General features: G+C 37.4%; 1 protein-coding gene across 4 annotated transcripts in view; it reads left to right on the top strand.

Moving 5' to 3' along the window:
- Positions 1-19,129, top strand: part of RAD54B (RAD54 homolog B) — a 119,542-nt gene that overhangs the window by 6,292 nt on the left and 94,121 nt on the right. For all 4 annotated transcript variants that reach the window (XM_036995732.2, XM_036995731.2, XM_073229840.1 and 1 more), the window contains exon 3: positions 1,716-1,887. In XM_036995732.2, coding sequence (XP_036851627.1) covers positions 1,716-1,887 — 172 coding nt within the window. The remainder of the gene's footprint in view (positions 1-1,715; positions 1,888-19,129) is intronic.

The raw sequence follows: 19,129 nt of genomic DNA, 5'->3' as shown, positions 1-19,129 counted from the left end.
TTCAGTTAGTATTTGTTTCACATATGTAGGTGCTCCTTTGTTGGCTGCATTGATATTTATAATGGTTATATCCTCTTGTTGGACTGACTCCTTTATCATTATGTAATGTCCTTCTTTAACTCTTCTTACTCTCTTTGTTTTGAGGTCTATTTTGTCTGATGTAAGTACTGCAACACCTTCTTTTTTCTCTCTATTGTTTGCATGAAATATCTTTCTCCATCCCTTGACTTTTAGTCTGTGTATGTCTTTGGGTTTGAGGTGAGACTCTTATAGTCAGCATATAGAGGGTCTTGCTTTTTTATCCTTTCTATTACTCTGTGTCTTTTGACTGGTGCGTTCAGTCCTTTTACATTTAGGGTGATTATTGATAAATATGTACTTACTTACTACTTTTGCAGGTTTTGCATTCGTGGTTACCAAAGGTAATATTATGGCATGCACACACACAGGGAGGGAGGGAAGGAAAGAGGAAGGGAAAGCAAAAATGAAGCAAAATGTAAACAAATGATGAATCTGTGTAAAGGATATATGGGCCTTCTTGTTGTTATTTTTGGAATGTTTCTGTACAGTTAAAGTTATATCAAAATGTTTCAAAAAATGATGACCTTCATTAGTTTATTGCTAGAACTTACTTTAAAATCTTATCAGATACATTTTTTTTTCAGATATATTTTTTGAATGCCTCTGAAATTTATTTTAATGAATATAGAGATATGACAACTGTGTGTGTTATTTGAGTAATTCTTTTAAAAAAATCTGTAGCATACTGTGGTAGGCAGATGAATGGTCCTCCCTAAATGTCCATGTCCTCATTCTTGGAACCTGTAAATATGTTACTTTACACAGCAAAGGGGACTTTGACTAGTTGATTAATATTAAGGACTCTGAGATGGGGAGGTTATTCTGGATTACCTGGGTGTACCCAGCATAATCTCAAAGATCCTTAAAAGTGATGTGGGTAAATTTTACAAGTTTGAAAAGTCACGGAAATGTGTTCTCCCTTAGTGCCTCCAGGAAAGTGATACAGTCCTGCAGATCACCTAGAGTTAAGCCTAGTAAGACCCAAGTCAGAGTTCACAGAATTGTAAAATGATAAGTTTGCATTGTGGTAAGTCACAAAGTGTGTGGTAATTTGTTACAACAGCAATAGAAAGCTAATTCATACACAAAATGTACCCACTGTTTAGCTCAATAGTTGTCAATTCATGACTAATCTTGTTTGTTTTTACCTCTACAACTTCCTCTGTAGTTCTTCCATGCTCATTATTTTGATGCAAATTCTAGGAATGTGTTTTCATTGGTAAATATTTTAGTATTTGTCTCTAAAATATAGGACTCTTTAAGAAAATAACACAATGATAGTATCATTATCACAGCTAATAAATGAACAGTATTTAAGTGCAGATTTAAATTTTGAGAAATTTAGCAAGAAAAAGCAATTGACTCTGAGAATGGCATTTTGTTATTTAAAAACTTCTGATACGTTGGTTAAAATACATTATAATTTTCATTCTGTTATGTCTTTCAGCTTTTATAAGATTATTAAAACTAGTTTAATAAGCAATAAAAACCAGATTTTTAATTTATTTTAAAATATCTATTTCCTATTTGGATATAGAGAAACTGGGGTAGCTCATACTTTCAAATTAGGAATCTATTATGTAAAAATATGAGAATTAAATTTAATTTCTGCAGAAGATACATATATCTTTTAGGTTGCTACAAATAGGAATACCTTTCTCCAATCACAAAGCCATCCCAGAATATGCAGTTTAAAGCCTCTGCCTATTGAAGAATGTACTAAAGAAATTAATCATGGGGATAATTATAGTGGAAAGTACTGCTCTGAAGCATCTGCAATAGCAACGTTAGATCCACTTCATACAGGTAAGACTGTCTTTTATTGATCAGGTTTATACCTGACCAGTCATAGTACAGTATTTATTGTTTAAATTGATTATTTTTAAGAATGAGTATGTTGTATTTGAAAATTGTTGATGTGCTATCTGAAGATTGTTGGCAGTTCAGATTTTTTTTTATTAAGGTATTATTGAGAGACACTCTTTTGAAGGTTTCACATGAAAAAACAATGTGGTTACTACATTCACCCATATTATTGAACTCTCCCCATACCCCATTTCAGTCACTGTCCGTAAGTGTAATAAGTTGCCACTGATTCACTATTTGCCTTCTCTGTGCTACACTGTCTTCCCCATGATCCCCTGCACCATGTGTACTAAACATAATACCCCTCAATCCCTTTCTCCCTCCCACACCCCTCCCCTTTGGTAACCGTTAATCCCTTCTTGAAGTCTGTAAGTCTGCTGCTGTTTTGTTCCTTCAGTTTTGCTTTGTTGTTATACTCCACAAGTGAGGGACATCATTTGTCTTTCTCTGCCTGGCTTATTTCACTGAGCATAATATCCTCCAGCTCCTTCCATGTTGTAAATGGTAGGATTTCTTTCTTTCTTTTGGCTGAATAATATTCCATTGTATATATGTACCACATTTTCTTTATCCACTCATCTACTTATGGACACTTAGGTTGCCTCCATATCTTGGCTATTGTAAATAGTGCTGCGATAAATATAGGGGTGCCTATGTCTTTTTGAATCTGAGAACTTGTATTCTTTGGGTAAATTCCTAGGAGTGGAATTCCTAGGTCAAATGGTATTTCTACTTTTTGGTTTTTTTGAGGAGCCTCCATACTGGTTTCCACAATGGTTGAACTATTTTACATTCCCACCAGCAGCGTAGGAGGGCTTCCCTTTCTCCGCATCCTTGCCAGCATTTGTTGTTCTTAGTCTTTTCAATGCTGGCCATCCTAACTGGTGTGAGGTTATATCTCATTGTGGTTTTTATTTGCATTTCCCTGATAATTATTGAGGTGGAGCATCTTTTTATGTGCCTGTTGGCTATCTGAATTTCTTCTTTGGAGAATTATCTCTTCATATCCTCTGCCCATTTTTTAATAGGGTTATTTGCTTTTTGGGTGTTGAGGTATGTGAGTTCTTTATATATTTTAGATGTTAACCCCTTGTTCGATATGTCATTTACAAATATATTCTCCCATACTGTAGGATGCCTTTTTGTTCTGTTGATGGTGTCCCTTGCTGTACAGAAGCTTTTTAGTTTGATGTAGTCCCATGTGTTCATTTTTGCTTTTGTTTCCCTTTCTCGAGGAAATGGGTTCAGGAAAAAGTTGCTCATGCTTATATTCAGGAGATGTTTGCCTATGTTGTCTTCTAAGAGTTTTATGGTTTCATGACTTACATTCAGGTCTTTGATCCATTTGGAGTTTACTTTTATGTATGGGGTTAAACAATAATCCAGTTTCATTCTCTTGCATGTAGCTGTCCAGTTTTGCCAACAGCAGTTGTTGAAGAGGCTGTCATTTCCCCATTGTATGTCCATAGCTCCTTTATCATATATTAATTGACCATATATACTTGGGTTTACATCTGGGCTCTCTAGTCTGTTCCATTGGTCTGTTGTTATGTTCTTGTGTCAGTACTAAATTTTCTTGATTACTCTGGCTTTGTAGTAGAGCTTGATGTTGGGGAGTGTAATCTCCCCAGCTTTATTCTTCCTTCTCAGGATTGCTTTGGCTATTCGGGGTCTTTTGTGGTTCCATATGAATTTTAGAACAATATTCTCTGGTTCATTGAAGAATGCTGTTGGTATTTTGATAAGAATTGCATTGAATTTGTAGATTACTTTAGGCAGGATGGCCATTTTGACAATATTAATTCTTCCTATCCATGAGCATGGCATGTGTTTCCATTTATTGGTGTCTTCTTTAATTTCTCTCATGAGTGTCTTGTTGTTTTCATGGTATAGTTCTTTTACCTCTTTGGTTAGGTTTATTCCTAGGTATTTATTCTTTTAGATGCAATTTTGAATTGAATTGTTTCTTTAGTGATTGCATTCATAGCCATGTAATTCAAATCTTGTACTTTATAATAGGTGTATGCCTAAGACTGTTTGGCATAAACTTACTGGTCAATTATGGTCTTTCCCTCAGGTACCAAAATAATTGGTTTGTAAAGATTTAATAATTTTTTTTCTTAAAGATCATGTTAACAGTATTAAAATTGGTGAAGTGAACTTGAAATGAGTAAAATTGTTAGTTTTTTATACTCCATGGAGTACCTTGAAATCATATTTGAATTATGAAGATATATAATTGGAGGAATACCATACATCTAACAAATTCTCTCTCCCTGATTTCTTAATCGAATTAAAATAATGATTTTGTTTCTTTTTGTATCTGTAAGGGGTCAATATTTTTTAAGTAATTAAAAACTAAGTTTGTTCACAGATTTATTTTTGGCTTCATGAAAGGCAGCTTTAAGACTACATTTTTCCAATTTACATTTTATTCATTTTTTGGTTGAATAAACAGCTTCAGGGAGAGCACATCATCTGTTAGTCTGTAGAATAGTAATTGCCATACTTAAGATACCAGTGCAAATCAACAAAGAGCCTTAAGTGCTTAACTCTTTTGAGGGAAGTTCTTGAGCTGTGTGATGATTAATAAATTTCACCTATGAATGGTTTCATTTCTTATTGGGGCTCAAAGGAATTCTGTATTTTCCCAGCTGGCCAGGATCCTTAGTGTCATTTATTTGTACTTCATAACTTTCAGCAGCTGTAACTAGCATCAGAAGATACTTGAGGGCTATAGCTAGGGAGCTAAGATCCCTAGAGACAATGCTGGACATGGTGGTTTAGCTGCTGGCCCATCTCACTGCTTTGCTCTCTGTCTTCTTTCTTCCTTCCACCTTTGTTAGGTGAATATCCTATTTTCCAGGCTTTCTTCTCTACTGCCAAGCCTGTGGCAGGTAAGATCTGTGTATGCCTATTTCTCTTCTATTATGATAGCTAATCTCTTTAACAGAGGATGATGTTTAGACTGTGTAGAATATAAGACGTTCTGTGTTACTGATTTGGTGCTTTATTTGTTCTACTATAGTTTCTCATTTTCTTCCCCACTATATATGAGAAGGGAGTTAAGAGTTAAGATAAATTGAAGAGCGAGTTAATTTACTCAACCCTTAATCTGTTAATCCCTTCTCCGATTTAGTACATTCACTGGATTAGGGAACCTGTGCCAACCTCCTGATACCCTCCTGCCTCTCATTCAGAGAGAGGGTAATTGGGGAAAGAGCATTGTGAGAAACATCTTGTTTTCAGTAATAACTTGCTGGAGAGGGATATTGTATATAGAAAAGTATGGAGATGAAAGACCTAATGTAGTATACATTCCCCTTTTGACTTCTTTTTAATCCTGGCTCAAATCTCTCTTGAAGTGAGGCCTATGCCTGTATGTCCCAGTTAAAATATGTCTTCATTTTCCCCCATTACCTTTTTACTTTGAAAAGCTTCCTTCATAGAGAGAAGTTAAAAGAATAATCCAAGGATCATCCTAAATTCAACAGTTGTTAACAATTTGCCTGATTTCTCTCTCTCTCTCTCTATTTCTGTATGTACTTTTTTTTTTTTTCCTGGATCATGTGAAGATAAGTCGCTGATATCATGCCACATCACCCCTAGGTACTTTGGCATGCATTTCTTAAAATAAATGCTTTCTCTTGCTTACCTACAACATTATTACTCCAAATAAGATTGATAGTAATTTGTAGTATTTGATATCCAGTTTATCAATGATGTCATTTATGCAGCTGGTTTAAGTTTGGTTTCTTTCTCAACTGAAAGAGCCCTGACAAGTACATTTCCACTCCTGTAGACTCACTGAACACTTTAAGTCTCTTCATAACCTGACATGTTTGCAGGTAACAGTCCTTTCAGGAGAATGAAGGTGTAGGTCTGTCACCAATGACTTGCCCTATGGCTTAGAGAAGGTGCCTTTTTTGGAGGTAATGTTAGAAGGGTCACTTGTTTTTTTTGTCTATGCTTGGACTTGGGAAAAGTAGTCTGGGAGGTGGGAAATGTAATGGGTTGAATTGTGTCCCCTAAAAAGATTTGTTCAAGGATAAAGCTCCAGTACCTGTTAATGTGACCTTACTGGGAAATAGGGTCTTTGCAGATGTAGTAAAGTGAAGATGAGGTCATATTGGATTAGGGTGGACCTTAAATCCAATGGCTGCTGTCCTTATGAGGAGAGGGAGACACACAAATATAGAGGGAAAAGGCTGTGTGACAGTGGAGGCAGAGATTGGAGTATACAGCTGCAAACCAAGGAGCACCAAGAATTGTCAGCAACTACCAAAAGCTAGAGAGAGGCAAGGAAAGATTATCTCCTGGAGTTTTCAGGGAGGGAATGGTCCTGCCACACACCTTGATTTTGGACTTTGCTGGTTTTCAGACTGTAAGGAAATAAATTTTGTTGTTTTAAGCCATCTAGTCTGTGGTACTTTGTTAGAGCAGTTCTTAGAAACTAATACAGGAAGCCTTAGATGTCCTGATATTCAAAGCTGTATTTACTTTCTTTAGAAACAAAGACATTCTTTCATTCCTTTATTCCTTCTCATTCTGATGAACTATGAGACCATTAATTCTCCCTCAAGCTGTTCAACCATACTATCCTATATTATGTTTTATCTATTTGCCTGACTTTCCTTCACTAAACTGTGACATACAAAGGCAAGAACTTTCTCTTGTTCAGCTTTTACATCAAATAGTGTGAATTCAAAAACATTTTATGACTGAATGAAGGGATCTTGAAAAACTTACAGTTGAGTCCCCTGGCTAATCCTTTGGTTTGAAGTGCTTTAGAGAAGTCAAATCATCAAGAAGAAGCTTGGGACATAGTTTTCAGGTTTTGGTAATATTTGAGAGAATAGTTCCAGAAAGTGTTTGAAACAAAAGTCATATTGTAATGAATAACTGATGAGTGGAAACAGGCAAATGTAGGTAGTGGATATAAGTAAATAAATTATGTAAAAGAAATTTGGTTGTGAAGGGAAGGAGTAATATCTTGAAAAAGATACTAGGGACCAGAAAGTTTTTTTTTTTTTTAATTATTTTTTATTGGAGGGTAGTTGACACACAGTATTACATTAGTTTCAGGTGTACAACACAGTGATTCAACATTTATATACATGATAATTCTAGCTACCAGCTATCACCATACAAAGTTGTTACAATATTTTGACTATATTCCTTATGCTATACATTACATCCCGGTTACTTATTTATTTTACAATTGGAAGTGTGTACTTTTTTTTTTTTTTTTTTTGAGAGGGCATCTCTCATATTTATTGATCAAATGGTTGTTAACAACAATAAAATTCTGTATAGGGGAGTCAATGCTCAATGCACAATCATTAATCCACCCCAAGCCTAATTTTCGTCAGTCTCCAATCTTCTGAAGCATAGCAAACAAGTTCTTACATGGAGAACAAATTCTTACATAGTGAATAAGTTACCTGGTGAACAGTACAAGGGCAGTCATCACAGAGGCTTTTGGTTTTGCTCAGGCATTATGACATAGTTCATATTTTTTTTTTTGAGAGGGCATCTGTCATATTTATTGATCAAATGGTTGTTAACAATAAAATTCAGTATAGGGGGGTCAATGCTCAATGTACAATCATTAATCCATCTCAAGCCTAATTCTCGTCAGGCTACAATCTTCTGAAGCATAACGAACAAGTTCTTACATGGTGAACGAATTCTTACATAGTGAATAAATTCTTACATGGTGAACAGTACAAGGGCATTCATCACAGAAACTTTCGGTTTTGATCACGCATTATGAACAATAAACAATGAGGTCAAATATGAATATTCGTTTGATTTTTACACTTGATTTATATGTTGATCCCACATTTCTCCCTTTATTATTATTATTATTTTTATTGTTAATAAAATGCTGAAGTGGTAGGTAGATGCAAGATAAAGGTAGAAAACATAGTTTAGTGCTGTAAGAGGGCAAATGTAGATGATCAGGTGTGTGCCTATGGACTAAGTATTAATCCAAGCTAGACAAGGGCAGCAAAACATCCACGGATGCAGAAGATTTCTCTCAAAGCAGGGGGGGTGAGGTTCTGAGCCTCACCTCTGTTGATCCCCAATTTCTCACCTGACGGCCCCCCTGCGACTGTGCCTGTCTTAGGTTGTTCCTCCCTTGAGGAATCTTACCCGTCTTTGGCTAACCAGTCATCTTCCAGGGCCACACAGGGAAATGTAAAGTTGGTAAGTGAGAGAGAAGCCATATTGTTTGAAAAGGTTAGCTTTTTACTTCTTTGCAGATTTATGCCCTGTGGCTTCTATGCCCAGCACTTGTCTCGAGGTATCTTTACCACCTGGAGGAATTATGATACTCGGTAAATTCTATATGAGGCACGAATTCTATTTAAGGGTTGTAATTAGGAAGGAAGAAGAAAAGCTATAGAGGTAGCATATGGAAGAAAACATGGGAGGATTGATTATTTCTTTGACATATCTTCTTGTAGAGTACCTTAAGTATGTATAGGTTTTAAACTACTAACTAATTTGCACACACATATTAACATAATAGGAATACGGTGACATAAACAAAGCAAATCTATAATTACCATCCATCTCCAGTGAAGCCAAGAAAACCATTTAGGCACCCTCGGCATTTGTGAAAATTTGTCTATGATATGATGGATATTGTCCAACTGTACTTGAACAGTCTGAGAGAAATCAGACAAATTAAAGCAGCCCATTTCTGGGATCTGTTCACATCCCATATGTTCTTTTAACCGTAGATAGTCTATAGTCATAAGATTTTGGAGTGCTACAACTTGCACCCCTCCCAACTCCTGGTTGAGTTCCAACAGTACAGATCCGGTCAAATTTGTTGTCTCACTGTATTCACATGCCAGCCTAGACATCTCTCTCCTCATTCCAATGGCAAGTCCAGGAAACGGTGGGGTGGATGCAGCCACAACCGCAGCATCGCCCAGATCCCTGTGGAGGCCTTTTGATGATCATCCCCCTGGCACAAGTCCTCCAGAGAGTGCTGACGCCGGAAGCTCCTCCTCATATCATATCCTAGTTCATTTTCTGGGTATCCAAGCTAGGCCTTGATCTTCTGCATAGAAACAAACAGACCCTTTGCCCACATTTTGACATGCCCTCTATAGCACTGTGCAGAACTCATTGGAGGTCAGCACACAGGAACTGCTTTTTTTTTTTTTTTTTTATTAAGAGAAAGGAATATTATCAGAAAAGAGTACCTCCATAGCTGATCATCTGACACCCTTTAAGTGATCAACATTAAGGATGTTTAAAGCATGCGTTGATCTTTGATTTACCAATAGTTTTATCCTATCAAGGAGTAATCCCCCTTTTCTTTCTTTCTTTTTTTTTTTTAATCTTTAATCTACACTTACATGAAGAATACTATGTTTACTATGCTCTCCCCTATATCAGGTCCCCCATAAAAACCACATTACGGTTACTGTCCATCAGCTTAGCAAAATGTTGTAGAATCACTACTTGTCCTCTTTGTGTTGTGCAGCCCACCCTCCCCTTTCTCCTCCCCCCCCATGCATGCTAATCTTAATACCCCCCTTTTTTTCCCCCTCCGTATCCCTCCCTGCCCACCCATCCTCCCCAGTTCCTTTCCCTTTGGTACCTGTTAGTCCATTTTTGGGTTCTGTAATTCTGCTGCTGTTTTGTTCCTTCAGTTTTTCCTTTGTTCTTATACTCCTCAGATGAGTGAAATCATTTGGTATTTCTCTTTCACCGCTTGGCTTATTTCACTGAGCATAATACTCTCCAGCTCCATCCATGTTGCTGCAAATGGTAGGATTTTCCCTCTTCTTATGGCTGAGTAGTATTCCATTGTGTATATGTACCACATCTTCTTTATCCATTCATCTACCGATGGACATTTAGGTTGCTTCCAAGTCTTGGCTATTGTAAATAGTGCTGCGATAAACATAGGGGTGCATCTGTCTTTCTCAAACTTGATTGCTGCATTCTTAGGGTAAATTCCTAGGAGTGGAATTCCTGGGTCAAATGGTAGGTCTGTTTTGAGCATTTTGATGAACCTCCATACTGCTTTCCACAATGGTTGAACTAATTTACATTCCCACCAGCAGTGTAGGAGGGTTCCCCTTTCTCCACAGCCTCGCCAACATTTGTTGTTGTTTGTCTTTTGGATGGCAGCTATCCTTACTGGTGTGAGGTGATACCTCATTGTAGTTTTAATTTGCATTTCTCTGATAATTAGCGATGTGGAGCATCTTTTCATGTGTCTCTTGGCCATCTGTATTTCTTTTTTAGAGAACTGTCTGTTCAGTTCCTCTGCCCATTTTTTAATTGGGTTATTTGTTTTTTGTTTGTTGAGGCGTGTGAGCTCTTTATATATTCTGGGCGTAAAGCCTTTATCGGATCTGTCATTTTCAAATATATTCTCCCATACTGTATGGTTCCTTTTTCATAGTAGTCTTTAATAATTCTTTGTATTTCTGTAGAGTCTGTCGTGATTTTTCCATTCTCATTTCTGATTATGTTGATTTGTGTTGATTCTCTTTTTCTCTTAATAAGTTTGGCTAGAGGCTTATCTATTTTGTTTATTTTCTCAAAGAACCAGCTCTTGGTTTCGTTGATTTTTGCTATTGTTTTATTCTTCTCAATTTTGTTTATTTCTTCTCTGATCTTTATTATGTCCGTCCTTCTGCTGACTTTAGGCCTCATTTGTTCTTCTTTTTCCAGTTTCGATAATTGTGATGTTAGACTATTCATTTGGGATTGTTCTTCCTTCTTCAAGTGTGCCTGGATTGCTATATACTTTCCTCTTAAGATTGCTTTCGCTGCGTCCCAGAGAAGGGGGGCCTTGTGTTGTTGTTGTCATTTGTTTCTATGTATTCCTTGATCTCTATTTTGATTTGTTCATTGATCCATTGATTATTTAGTCACATGTTGTTAAGCCTCCATGTGTTTGTGAGCCTTTTTGTTTTCTTTGTAGAATTTATTTCTACTTTTATACCTTTGTGGTCTGACAAATTGGTTGGTAGAATTTCAATATTTTGGAATTTACTGAGGCTCTTTTTATGGGCTAGTATGTGGTCTATTCTGGAGAATGTTCCATGTGCACTTGAGAAGAATGTATATCCTGTTGCTTTTGGATGTAGAGTTCTATAGATGTCTATTAGCTCCATCTGTTCTAGTGTGTTGTTCAGTGCTTGTGTGTCCTTACTTATTTTCTGCCCGGTGGATGTATCCTTTGGGGTGAGTGGTGTGTTGAAGTCTCCTAAAATGAATGCATTGCAGTCTATTTCCCCCTTTCGTTCTGTTAGTATTTGCTTCACATATGCTGGTGCTCCTGTATTGGGTGCATATATATTTAGAATGGTTATATCCTCTTGTTGGACTGAGCTCTTTATCATTATATAGTATCCTTCTTTATCTCTTGTTACTTTCTTTGTTTTGAAGTCTATTTTGTCTGATATTAGTACTGCATCCCCTGCTTTCTTCTCACTGTTGTTTGCCTGAAATATGTTTTTCCATCCCTTGACTTTTATTCTATGCTTGTCTTTGGGCTTAAGGTGAGTTTCTTGTAAGCAGCATATAGATGGGTCTGGCTTTTTTATCCATTCTATTACTCTGTGTCTTTTGATTGGTGCATTAAGTCCATTTACATTTAGGGTGACTATTGAGAGATATGTACTTATTGCCATTGCAGGCTTTAGATTCATGGTTACCAAAGGTTCAAGGTTAGCTTCTTTAGTATCTTACTGCCTAACTTCGCTCGCTTATTGAGCTGTTATATACACTGTCTGGAGATTCTTTTCTTCTCTCCCTTCTTGTTTCTCCTCCTCCATTCTTCATATGTTGTGTGTTTTGTTCTGTGCTCTTTTTAGGAGTGCTCCCATCTAGAGCAGTGCCTGTAGGATGCCCTGTAGAGGTGGTTTGTGGGAAGCAAATTCCCTCAGCGTTTCCTTGTCTGGGAATTGTTTAATCCTGCCATTATATTTAAATGATAGTCGTGCTGGATACAGTATCCTTGGTTCAAGGCCCTTCTGTTTCATTGCATTAAGTATATCATGCCATTCTCTTCTGGCCTGTAGGGTTTCTGTCGAGAAGTCTGATGTTAGCCTGATGGGTTTTCCTTTATAGGTGACCTTTTTCTCTCTAGCTGCCTTTAAAACTCTTTCCTTGTCCTTGATCCTTGCCATTTTAGTTACTATGTGTCTTGGTGTTGTCCTCCTTGGATCCTTTCTGTTGGGGGTTCTGTGTAATTCCATGGTCTGTTCGATTATTTCCTCCCCCAGTTTGGGGAAGTTTTCAGCAATTATATCTTCAAAAAGACTTTCTATCCCTTTTCCTCTTTCTTCTTCTTCTGGTACCCCTGTAATATGAATATTATTCCTTTTGGATTGGTCACATAGTTCTCTTAGTGTTGTTTCATTCCTGGAGATCCTTTTATCTCTCTCTAGTCAGCATCTATACTTTCCTGTTCTCTGGCTTCTATTCCTTCAATGGCCTCTTGCATCTTATCCATTCTGCTTATAAATCCTTCCAGGGATTGTTTCACTTCTGTTATCTCCTTCCTGACATCTGTGATCTCCCTCTGGACTTCATCCCATTGCTCTTGCATTTTTCTCTGCATCTCATCGCATTGCTCTTGCATTTTTCTCTGCATCTCTGTCAGCATGTTCATGATTTTCATTTTGAATTCTTTTTCAGGTGGACTGGTTAGGTCTGTCTCCTTCTCAGGTGTTGTCTCTGTGATCTTTGTCTGCCTGTAGTTTTGCCTCTTCATGGTGATAGAGATAGTTTGCAGAGCTGGTACGAGTGACCGCTGGAAGAGCTTCCCTTCTTCTTGGTTTGTGGCCTTCCGCTCCTGGGAGAATAGCGACCTCTAGTGGCTTATGATTGTTCGCTGTGCGCAGACAGGGCTTCTGCTACCTGCCCGTTTGAGATGGAGTTTATCTCCGCTGTTGCTGTGGGCGTGGCCTGGCTCAGGCTGCTTCTCCAAAGTGGTGGAGCCCCGTTAGGTTGGGAGCGGCCAGGAGGCTATTTATCTTCGTAAGGGGCCTCTTTGCTCCCTATATCCCAGGGGGTTAAAGTGCCCAGAGATCCCCAAATTCCCTGCCTCTGGTCTAAGTGTCCTGTCCTGCCCCTTTAAGACTTCCAAAAAGCACTCTCCAAACTAAAACAACAACAGCAATAATGAGAGAGGGAACAGAAAAAAAAAAAACAAGTTAGAGAAAACACACGATTTTTTTTGTCCTCAGGCACCGGTCCCAGGCACCCGCTCACTGGTCCTGCTGTCCTGCCTTCCTAGCACCAGGGTCCCTGTCCCTTCAAGGCTTCCAAAAAGCACCCGCCCACCAGTCCCACAGGGAGAAACTCGCGATATTCTTTGTCCTCAGTCGCCGGTCCCAGGCACCTGCTCACCGGTTCTGCTGTCTGCCTCCCTAGCACCGGGGTCCCTGTCCCTTTAAGGCTTCCAAAAAGCACTCGCCAAAAAGAGAAAAAAAAAGGGAAAAAACGTACGATTTCCTCCGTCCTCAGGCGCTGGTGTCAGGCACCCGGCCACCAGTCCCGTAGGGAAAAATGCACGATATTCTTTGTCCTCAGGCGCCGGTCCCAGGCATCCGCTCACTGGTCCCGCTGCCCTGCCTCCCTCGCAACAGGGTCCCTGTCCCTTTAAGGCTTCCAAAAAGCACTCGCCAAAAAAAAAAAAAAAAAACCGCTCCAGTTTTTTTCCACCTGCCGGGAGCCGGGGGAAGGGGTGCTCGGGTCCTGCCGGGCCGGGGTTTTTATCTTACCCCCTTCGCAAGGCGCTGGGTTCTTGCAGGTGTGGATGTGGTCTGGATGTTGTCCTGTGTCCTCTGGTCTCTATTTTAGGAATAGTTTTCTTTGTTATATTTTCATAGCTCTATGTTTTTTTGGGAGGAGATTTCCACTGCTCTGCTCATGCCGCCATCCTGGCTCTGCCCCCATTTTTGTTTTTTTTTAGTTTTTATTTGAGAAGAAAGAGGTAGTGAAGAGGTAAAGATTAAAGATAAAAAAGGAATGATGAAATCTCTTTCTGGTGTAGAGATCAAATAAGTGTTTTTGTATAGGGGCCTTAAATCCCTGGAGATTGTTGGACATATTCTCAGGGATTTATAAATTCTCAGAAAAGTTTAGAATTTTGTGTTTTCTTTAAAATGCTGTGAATAAAAGTATATAAGCATATGCTGGATCTTTTGGATGGCTATTGTATAATTATTACTTTACTATTTCATGCCTGCAAGTAAGAACAGAGGTGGACAGAATGTGTGTTGTATTCCTAGCAAATGACAGTTTGACCTGTTCAAATTGATGTTCAGAGAATTTGGCTGTCATGTGCTCTGTTGGAAAAACCTTGTTGAACACACAAAAAAATCTGTGCCATATCTATTGGTGCCATATTTTGATTAGCAGTTTAGTTTCAGTAAAATATCACTATCATATTAAATTCATGTGTTTTTTGAATTTTATTGGTTTTATTTATAGTTATAATTGATTTTTTACTGTGATAAAGTATACATAACATAAAATTCAGCATTTTAAAGTATACATTTCAGTGGCATTTAGCACATGTACAATATTGTGCAACCATCACCACTACCTGGTTTTAGGTTCATCATGCTAAAAGGAGACCCTTTACCAGTTAAACAATTAGCACCCCCTACCCCACTGTCTTCTTAGCTCCAGGCAGCTACCAATCTGGTTTCTGTCTCTATGGATTTGCCTAATGTGGATATTTCATACGAACAGAATCATAATATGTAATCCTTTGTGACTTAAAAAAGAAGATTATGCATGCATATGATAAGAAATTTAGAAAGCGTGAAGAATACAGCAAAATGTCTCCCTCCCTTGATCCCTAGCTATCTAGTTGCCTTTCCCAGAGGCAAACCAGTTACCAGTATTTTGGGTATCTTTTTTGAGATATTCCATATGTTTGGAGGCATGTTTGTATGTATGTATTTTCCTCATACAAATGGTATTCTATACATTGCATTTTTACTCTAACAGTTTATCTTTGTAGTCTTTTTGTCAGTACATTTAGCACTACCTCATTCATTTTAAAAGCTATACAATATTCCATTGTATGAATATACCAAATGTCCTTAACCATTGCTTTATTAATGAATATTTTTGCTTGTTTGGGATCTGTTGTTGTTATAAACAAAGCTACAATAAATATCTATTTATTATATACATAACATGAGAATATATCCACAGGATTAAATATCTTGGAGTAGGGTGCTGGTCTCAAGGCATAAGCATTTATAATTTTGATCAGTAGTGATGAATTGTCCTCTGCAGAGAAGACAGGTTTATATTTCCACCAGTAATGTATGATCAGTGTGTCATTTATAGCGATACTTGCTCTATATATAAGTATATACTCAATACTTTTTGTTATTTGACATGCTAATTGTTAAAAAATGTTATTTTGTTGTGCTTTTTAAGTAAAACTTTTTAAAGTTATATTTCGAGATTATTTCAAATTTACAGAAAGATTCAAGAATAATACAAAGAACTTCCACAAATTTTACCACATTCATGTGTGCATATAATTTTTCTGAGCCAATTGAGAGTAAGTTGCTGACATGATGCAGTAAATTCTTCCTATGTAAGTATTTCCTAAGCATGTGCAAGTTGCTGTATAATAAAGTACAAAAGTATAACCACCAAAATCAGGAATTAACTGATACAGTGCTATCATCTGATCCACAGATCCTATTCAACTTTCTCCAGTTGTCCCAATGATGTCTTTTATGGCAAAAATAAATTTAAAAAATGAGTTGATAAACGTTTTTTTCCTGCTAGTCCAGGATTATGTGTTGTATTCAGTTGTCATGTCTCTTTAGTCTCCATTAATCTGGAATAAGTTCTTAGTCTTTGCTTGTCTTTTGTGAAGAATTGTAATAATCTTAAAGAGTACAGGCCAGTCATTTATAGAGTGTTCTTCAATTTGGGTTTGATGTTTCCTTGTGAGTAGACTCAGGCTATACATTTCTGGCAGGAATATCACAGAAATATTTCTTAGTGTATCATCAGGAGGCATATAATGTCAGTTTATCTTATTGTTGGTGATACTAAGTTTGATTACTTAGCAAGATTAGTATCTGCCAGGTTTCTTCACTATAAAGTTGTTATTCTTGCCTTTGTACTTAATAAGTATCTATGGAGGGATTCTTCAAAACTATGTCAATATTTTGTATTTCATTACACTGTGACCCAGTAGTTTTAGCTTTCATTGATTCTTGCCTACTATGTGATTGTCACTAATCTGTGTGACTACTGTGGTTGTTGCTTCATGGTGACTTTCTAATTCCATATATATTTATTAATTGGCATTCTGTTGAAAGTGAGAGTTTTTCTACTCTCCATTTATTTGTTAATTCATTTTTACAGATAAGTTTTTATTTTACTTAATAGGTATAATCTGTTACTGTCATTTACTGTGATGTTCAGATTGCCTCAACTTTGACCAATAGAAACCCCTTTACAAGAACTCTTCTGTCCTTTGGACAATCCCCATCAATTTTTGAGTACCTTTGTACTATCTGGCACATTAAGATCTTCCTTGTCCCAGCTGTAAAAATTGGCCAAGCCTAACTCCTTTTGATAGAGAATGGTACTTAAAAACCAAGATCTGGGCGCTAGGTATTCTCACTGATACTGTGGTGTTACTGCTTTTAGTCCTTCCAGTGATCAGTGCTGTATGTCCTAAATACATTTACCTATTTGTTCATTTCACTTTGTGTAACCAGTCTACCAAAAAGGCACCAAAGTTAAGAGTAAATGTTGTGAAAAAGGGGTTTGAGATTTTGTATTCTTATAAAAAATTACCCTTTGGACAAAATTCAGATTTTTCTCACAAAAATTCTGGTGCATGCAAGATATGGAAGTAACCTAAGCATCCATCAATAGATGATACATAAAGAAAACATGGTACATATACACTATACAGCCATAAAAAGAAAACAAATCCTACCATTTTCAACAACATGGATGGAGCTAGAGGATATTATGCTCAGTGAAATAAGCCAGGTGTAGAAAGACAAGTACCAAATGATTTCACTCATTTGTGCAGTAACAACAACAGCAAAACTGAAGGAACAAAACAGCAGCAGACTCATGGACTCCAAGAAGGCACAAGTGGTTACCAATGGGAAGGGGCTGGGGAGGGTGGGGAGGGAGGGAGGTAGAAGGGGATTGAGGGACACTACAATTCTCAATCACAATATAGGCAGGTCATGGGGAAGGCAGTACAGCATGAAGAAGACAAGTAATGATTCTATAGCATCTTACTATGCTGATAGATAGTGACTGCAGTGGTGGGGGAGTACAGACTTGATAATATGGGTGAATTTTAAAACCAAAATGTTCAAGTGAAACCTTCATAACATTGTATATCAATGTTACTTTTTTTTTTTGAGAGGACATCGCTTATATTTATTGATCAAATGGTTGTTAACAACAATAAAATTCTGTATAGGGGACTCAATGCACAATCATTAATCAACCCCAAGCCTAATTCTCAACAGTCTCTAATCTTCTGAAGCATAACAAACAAGTTCTTTCATGGTGAACAAGTTCTTACATAGTGAATAAGTTCTTACATGGTGAAGAGTGCAAGGGCAGTCATCACAGAAACTTTCGGTTTTGATCATGCATTATGAACTATAAACAATCAGGTCAAATATGAATATTTGTTTGATTTTTATACTTGATTTATATGTGAATCCCACATTTCTCCCTTATTATTATTATTATTATTATTATTTTTAATAAAATGCTGAAGTGGTAGGTAGATGCAAGATAAAGGTAGAAAACATAGTTTAGTGCTGTAAGAGGGCAAATGTAGATGATCAGGTGTGTGCCTACAGACTAAGTATTAATCCAAGCTAGACAAGGGCAACAAAACATCCACGGATGCAGAAGATTTCTCTCAAAACAGGGGGGTGGTGAGGTTCTAAGCCTCACCTCTGTTGATCCCCAATTTCTCACCTGATGGCCCCCCTGCGACTGTGCCTGTCTTAGGTTGTTCCTCCCTTGAGGAATCTTACCCGTCTCTGGCTAACCAGCCATCTTCCGGGGCCATACAGGGAAATGTAAAGTTGGTAAGTGAGAGAGAAGCAATATTCTTTGAAAAGGTTAGCTTTTTACTTCTTTGAAGATTTATGCCCTGTGGCTTTTATGCCCAGTATTTGTCTTGAGGTATCTTTACCACTTGGAAGAATTATGATACTCGGTAATTTCGTTATGAGGCACGAATTCTACTTAAGGGTGGTAATTAGGAAGGAAGAAGAAAAGCTATAAAAGTAGCCGACGGAAGAAAACATGGGAAGATTGATTATTTCTTTGACATATCTTCTTGTAGAGTAACATAAGCATGTATAGGTTTTAAACTACTAATTAAATTGCGCACACACATTAACAGAGTAGGAATACAGCTACATAACCAAAGCAGACCTACAATTACCAGCCATCTCCAGTGAAACCAAGAAAACCATTTAGGCACCCTAGGCATTTGTGGAAACTTATCAATGATATGATGGATATTGTCTAACTGAATTTGAATAGTTTGAGAAGAATCAGACAAATTAAAACAACACACTCCTGGGAACTGTTCACATCCCATATGTTCTTTTAACAGTAGATAGTCTATAGTCACAAGTTTTTGGAGCACTGCAACTTGCACTTCTCCTAGTTCTTGGTTGAGTTCCAACAGTATAGATCTAGTCATATTTATTGTTTTACTGTATGCACAGGCTAGCTTTGATATCTCCTTCTTCATTCCAATGGCAAGTCCAGGAACCGATGGGATGAATGCAGCTACAACTGCAACAGCGCCAGGATCTTTGTTGAAGTTTTTTGATGATCATCTTCTGGAATGACACTTCCAGAGAATGTTGATGTTGGAAGTTCTTCTTCATATCGTATCTTATTTCATTTTCTGGGTAGCCAAATTAGGCTTTGATCCTCTGTATAAACACAAACAAACCCTTTGCCCACACTTTGATATGCCCTTTATATCATTCTGAAGAACTTATTGGAGATCACCACACAGAAACTGCTTTTTTTTTTTTGAGAGGGCATCTCTCATATTTATTGATCAAATGGTTGTTAACAACAATAAAATTCTGTATAGGGGAGTCAATGCTCAATGCACAATCATTAATCCATCTCCAGC

Source organism: Manis javanica, chromosome 2, assembly GCF_040802235.1.
Source record: "Manis javanica isolate MJ-LG chromosome 2, MJ_LKY, whole genome shotgun sequence".
NCBI classification, from domain to species: Eukaryota; Metazoa; Chordata; class Mammalia; order Pholidota; family Manidae; genus Manis; species Manis javanica.
This window is presented reverse-complemented; position numbering and strand designations above follow the sequence as displayed.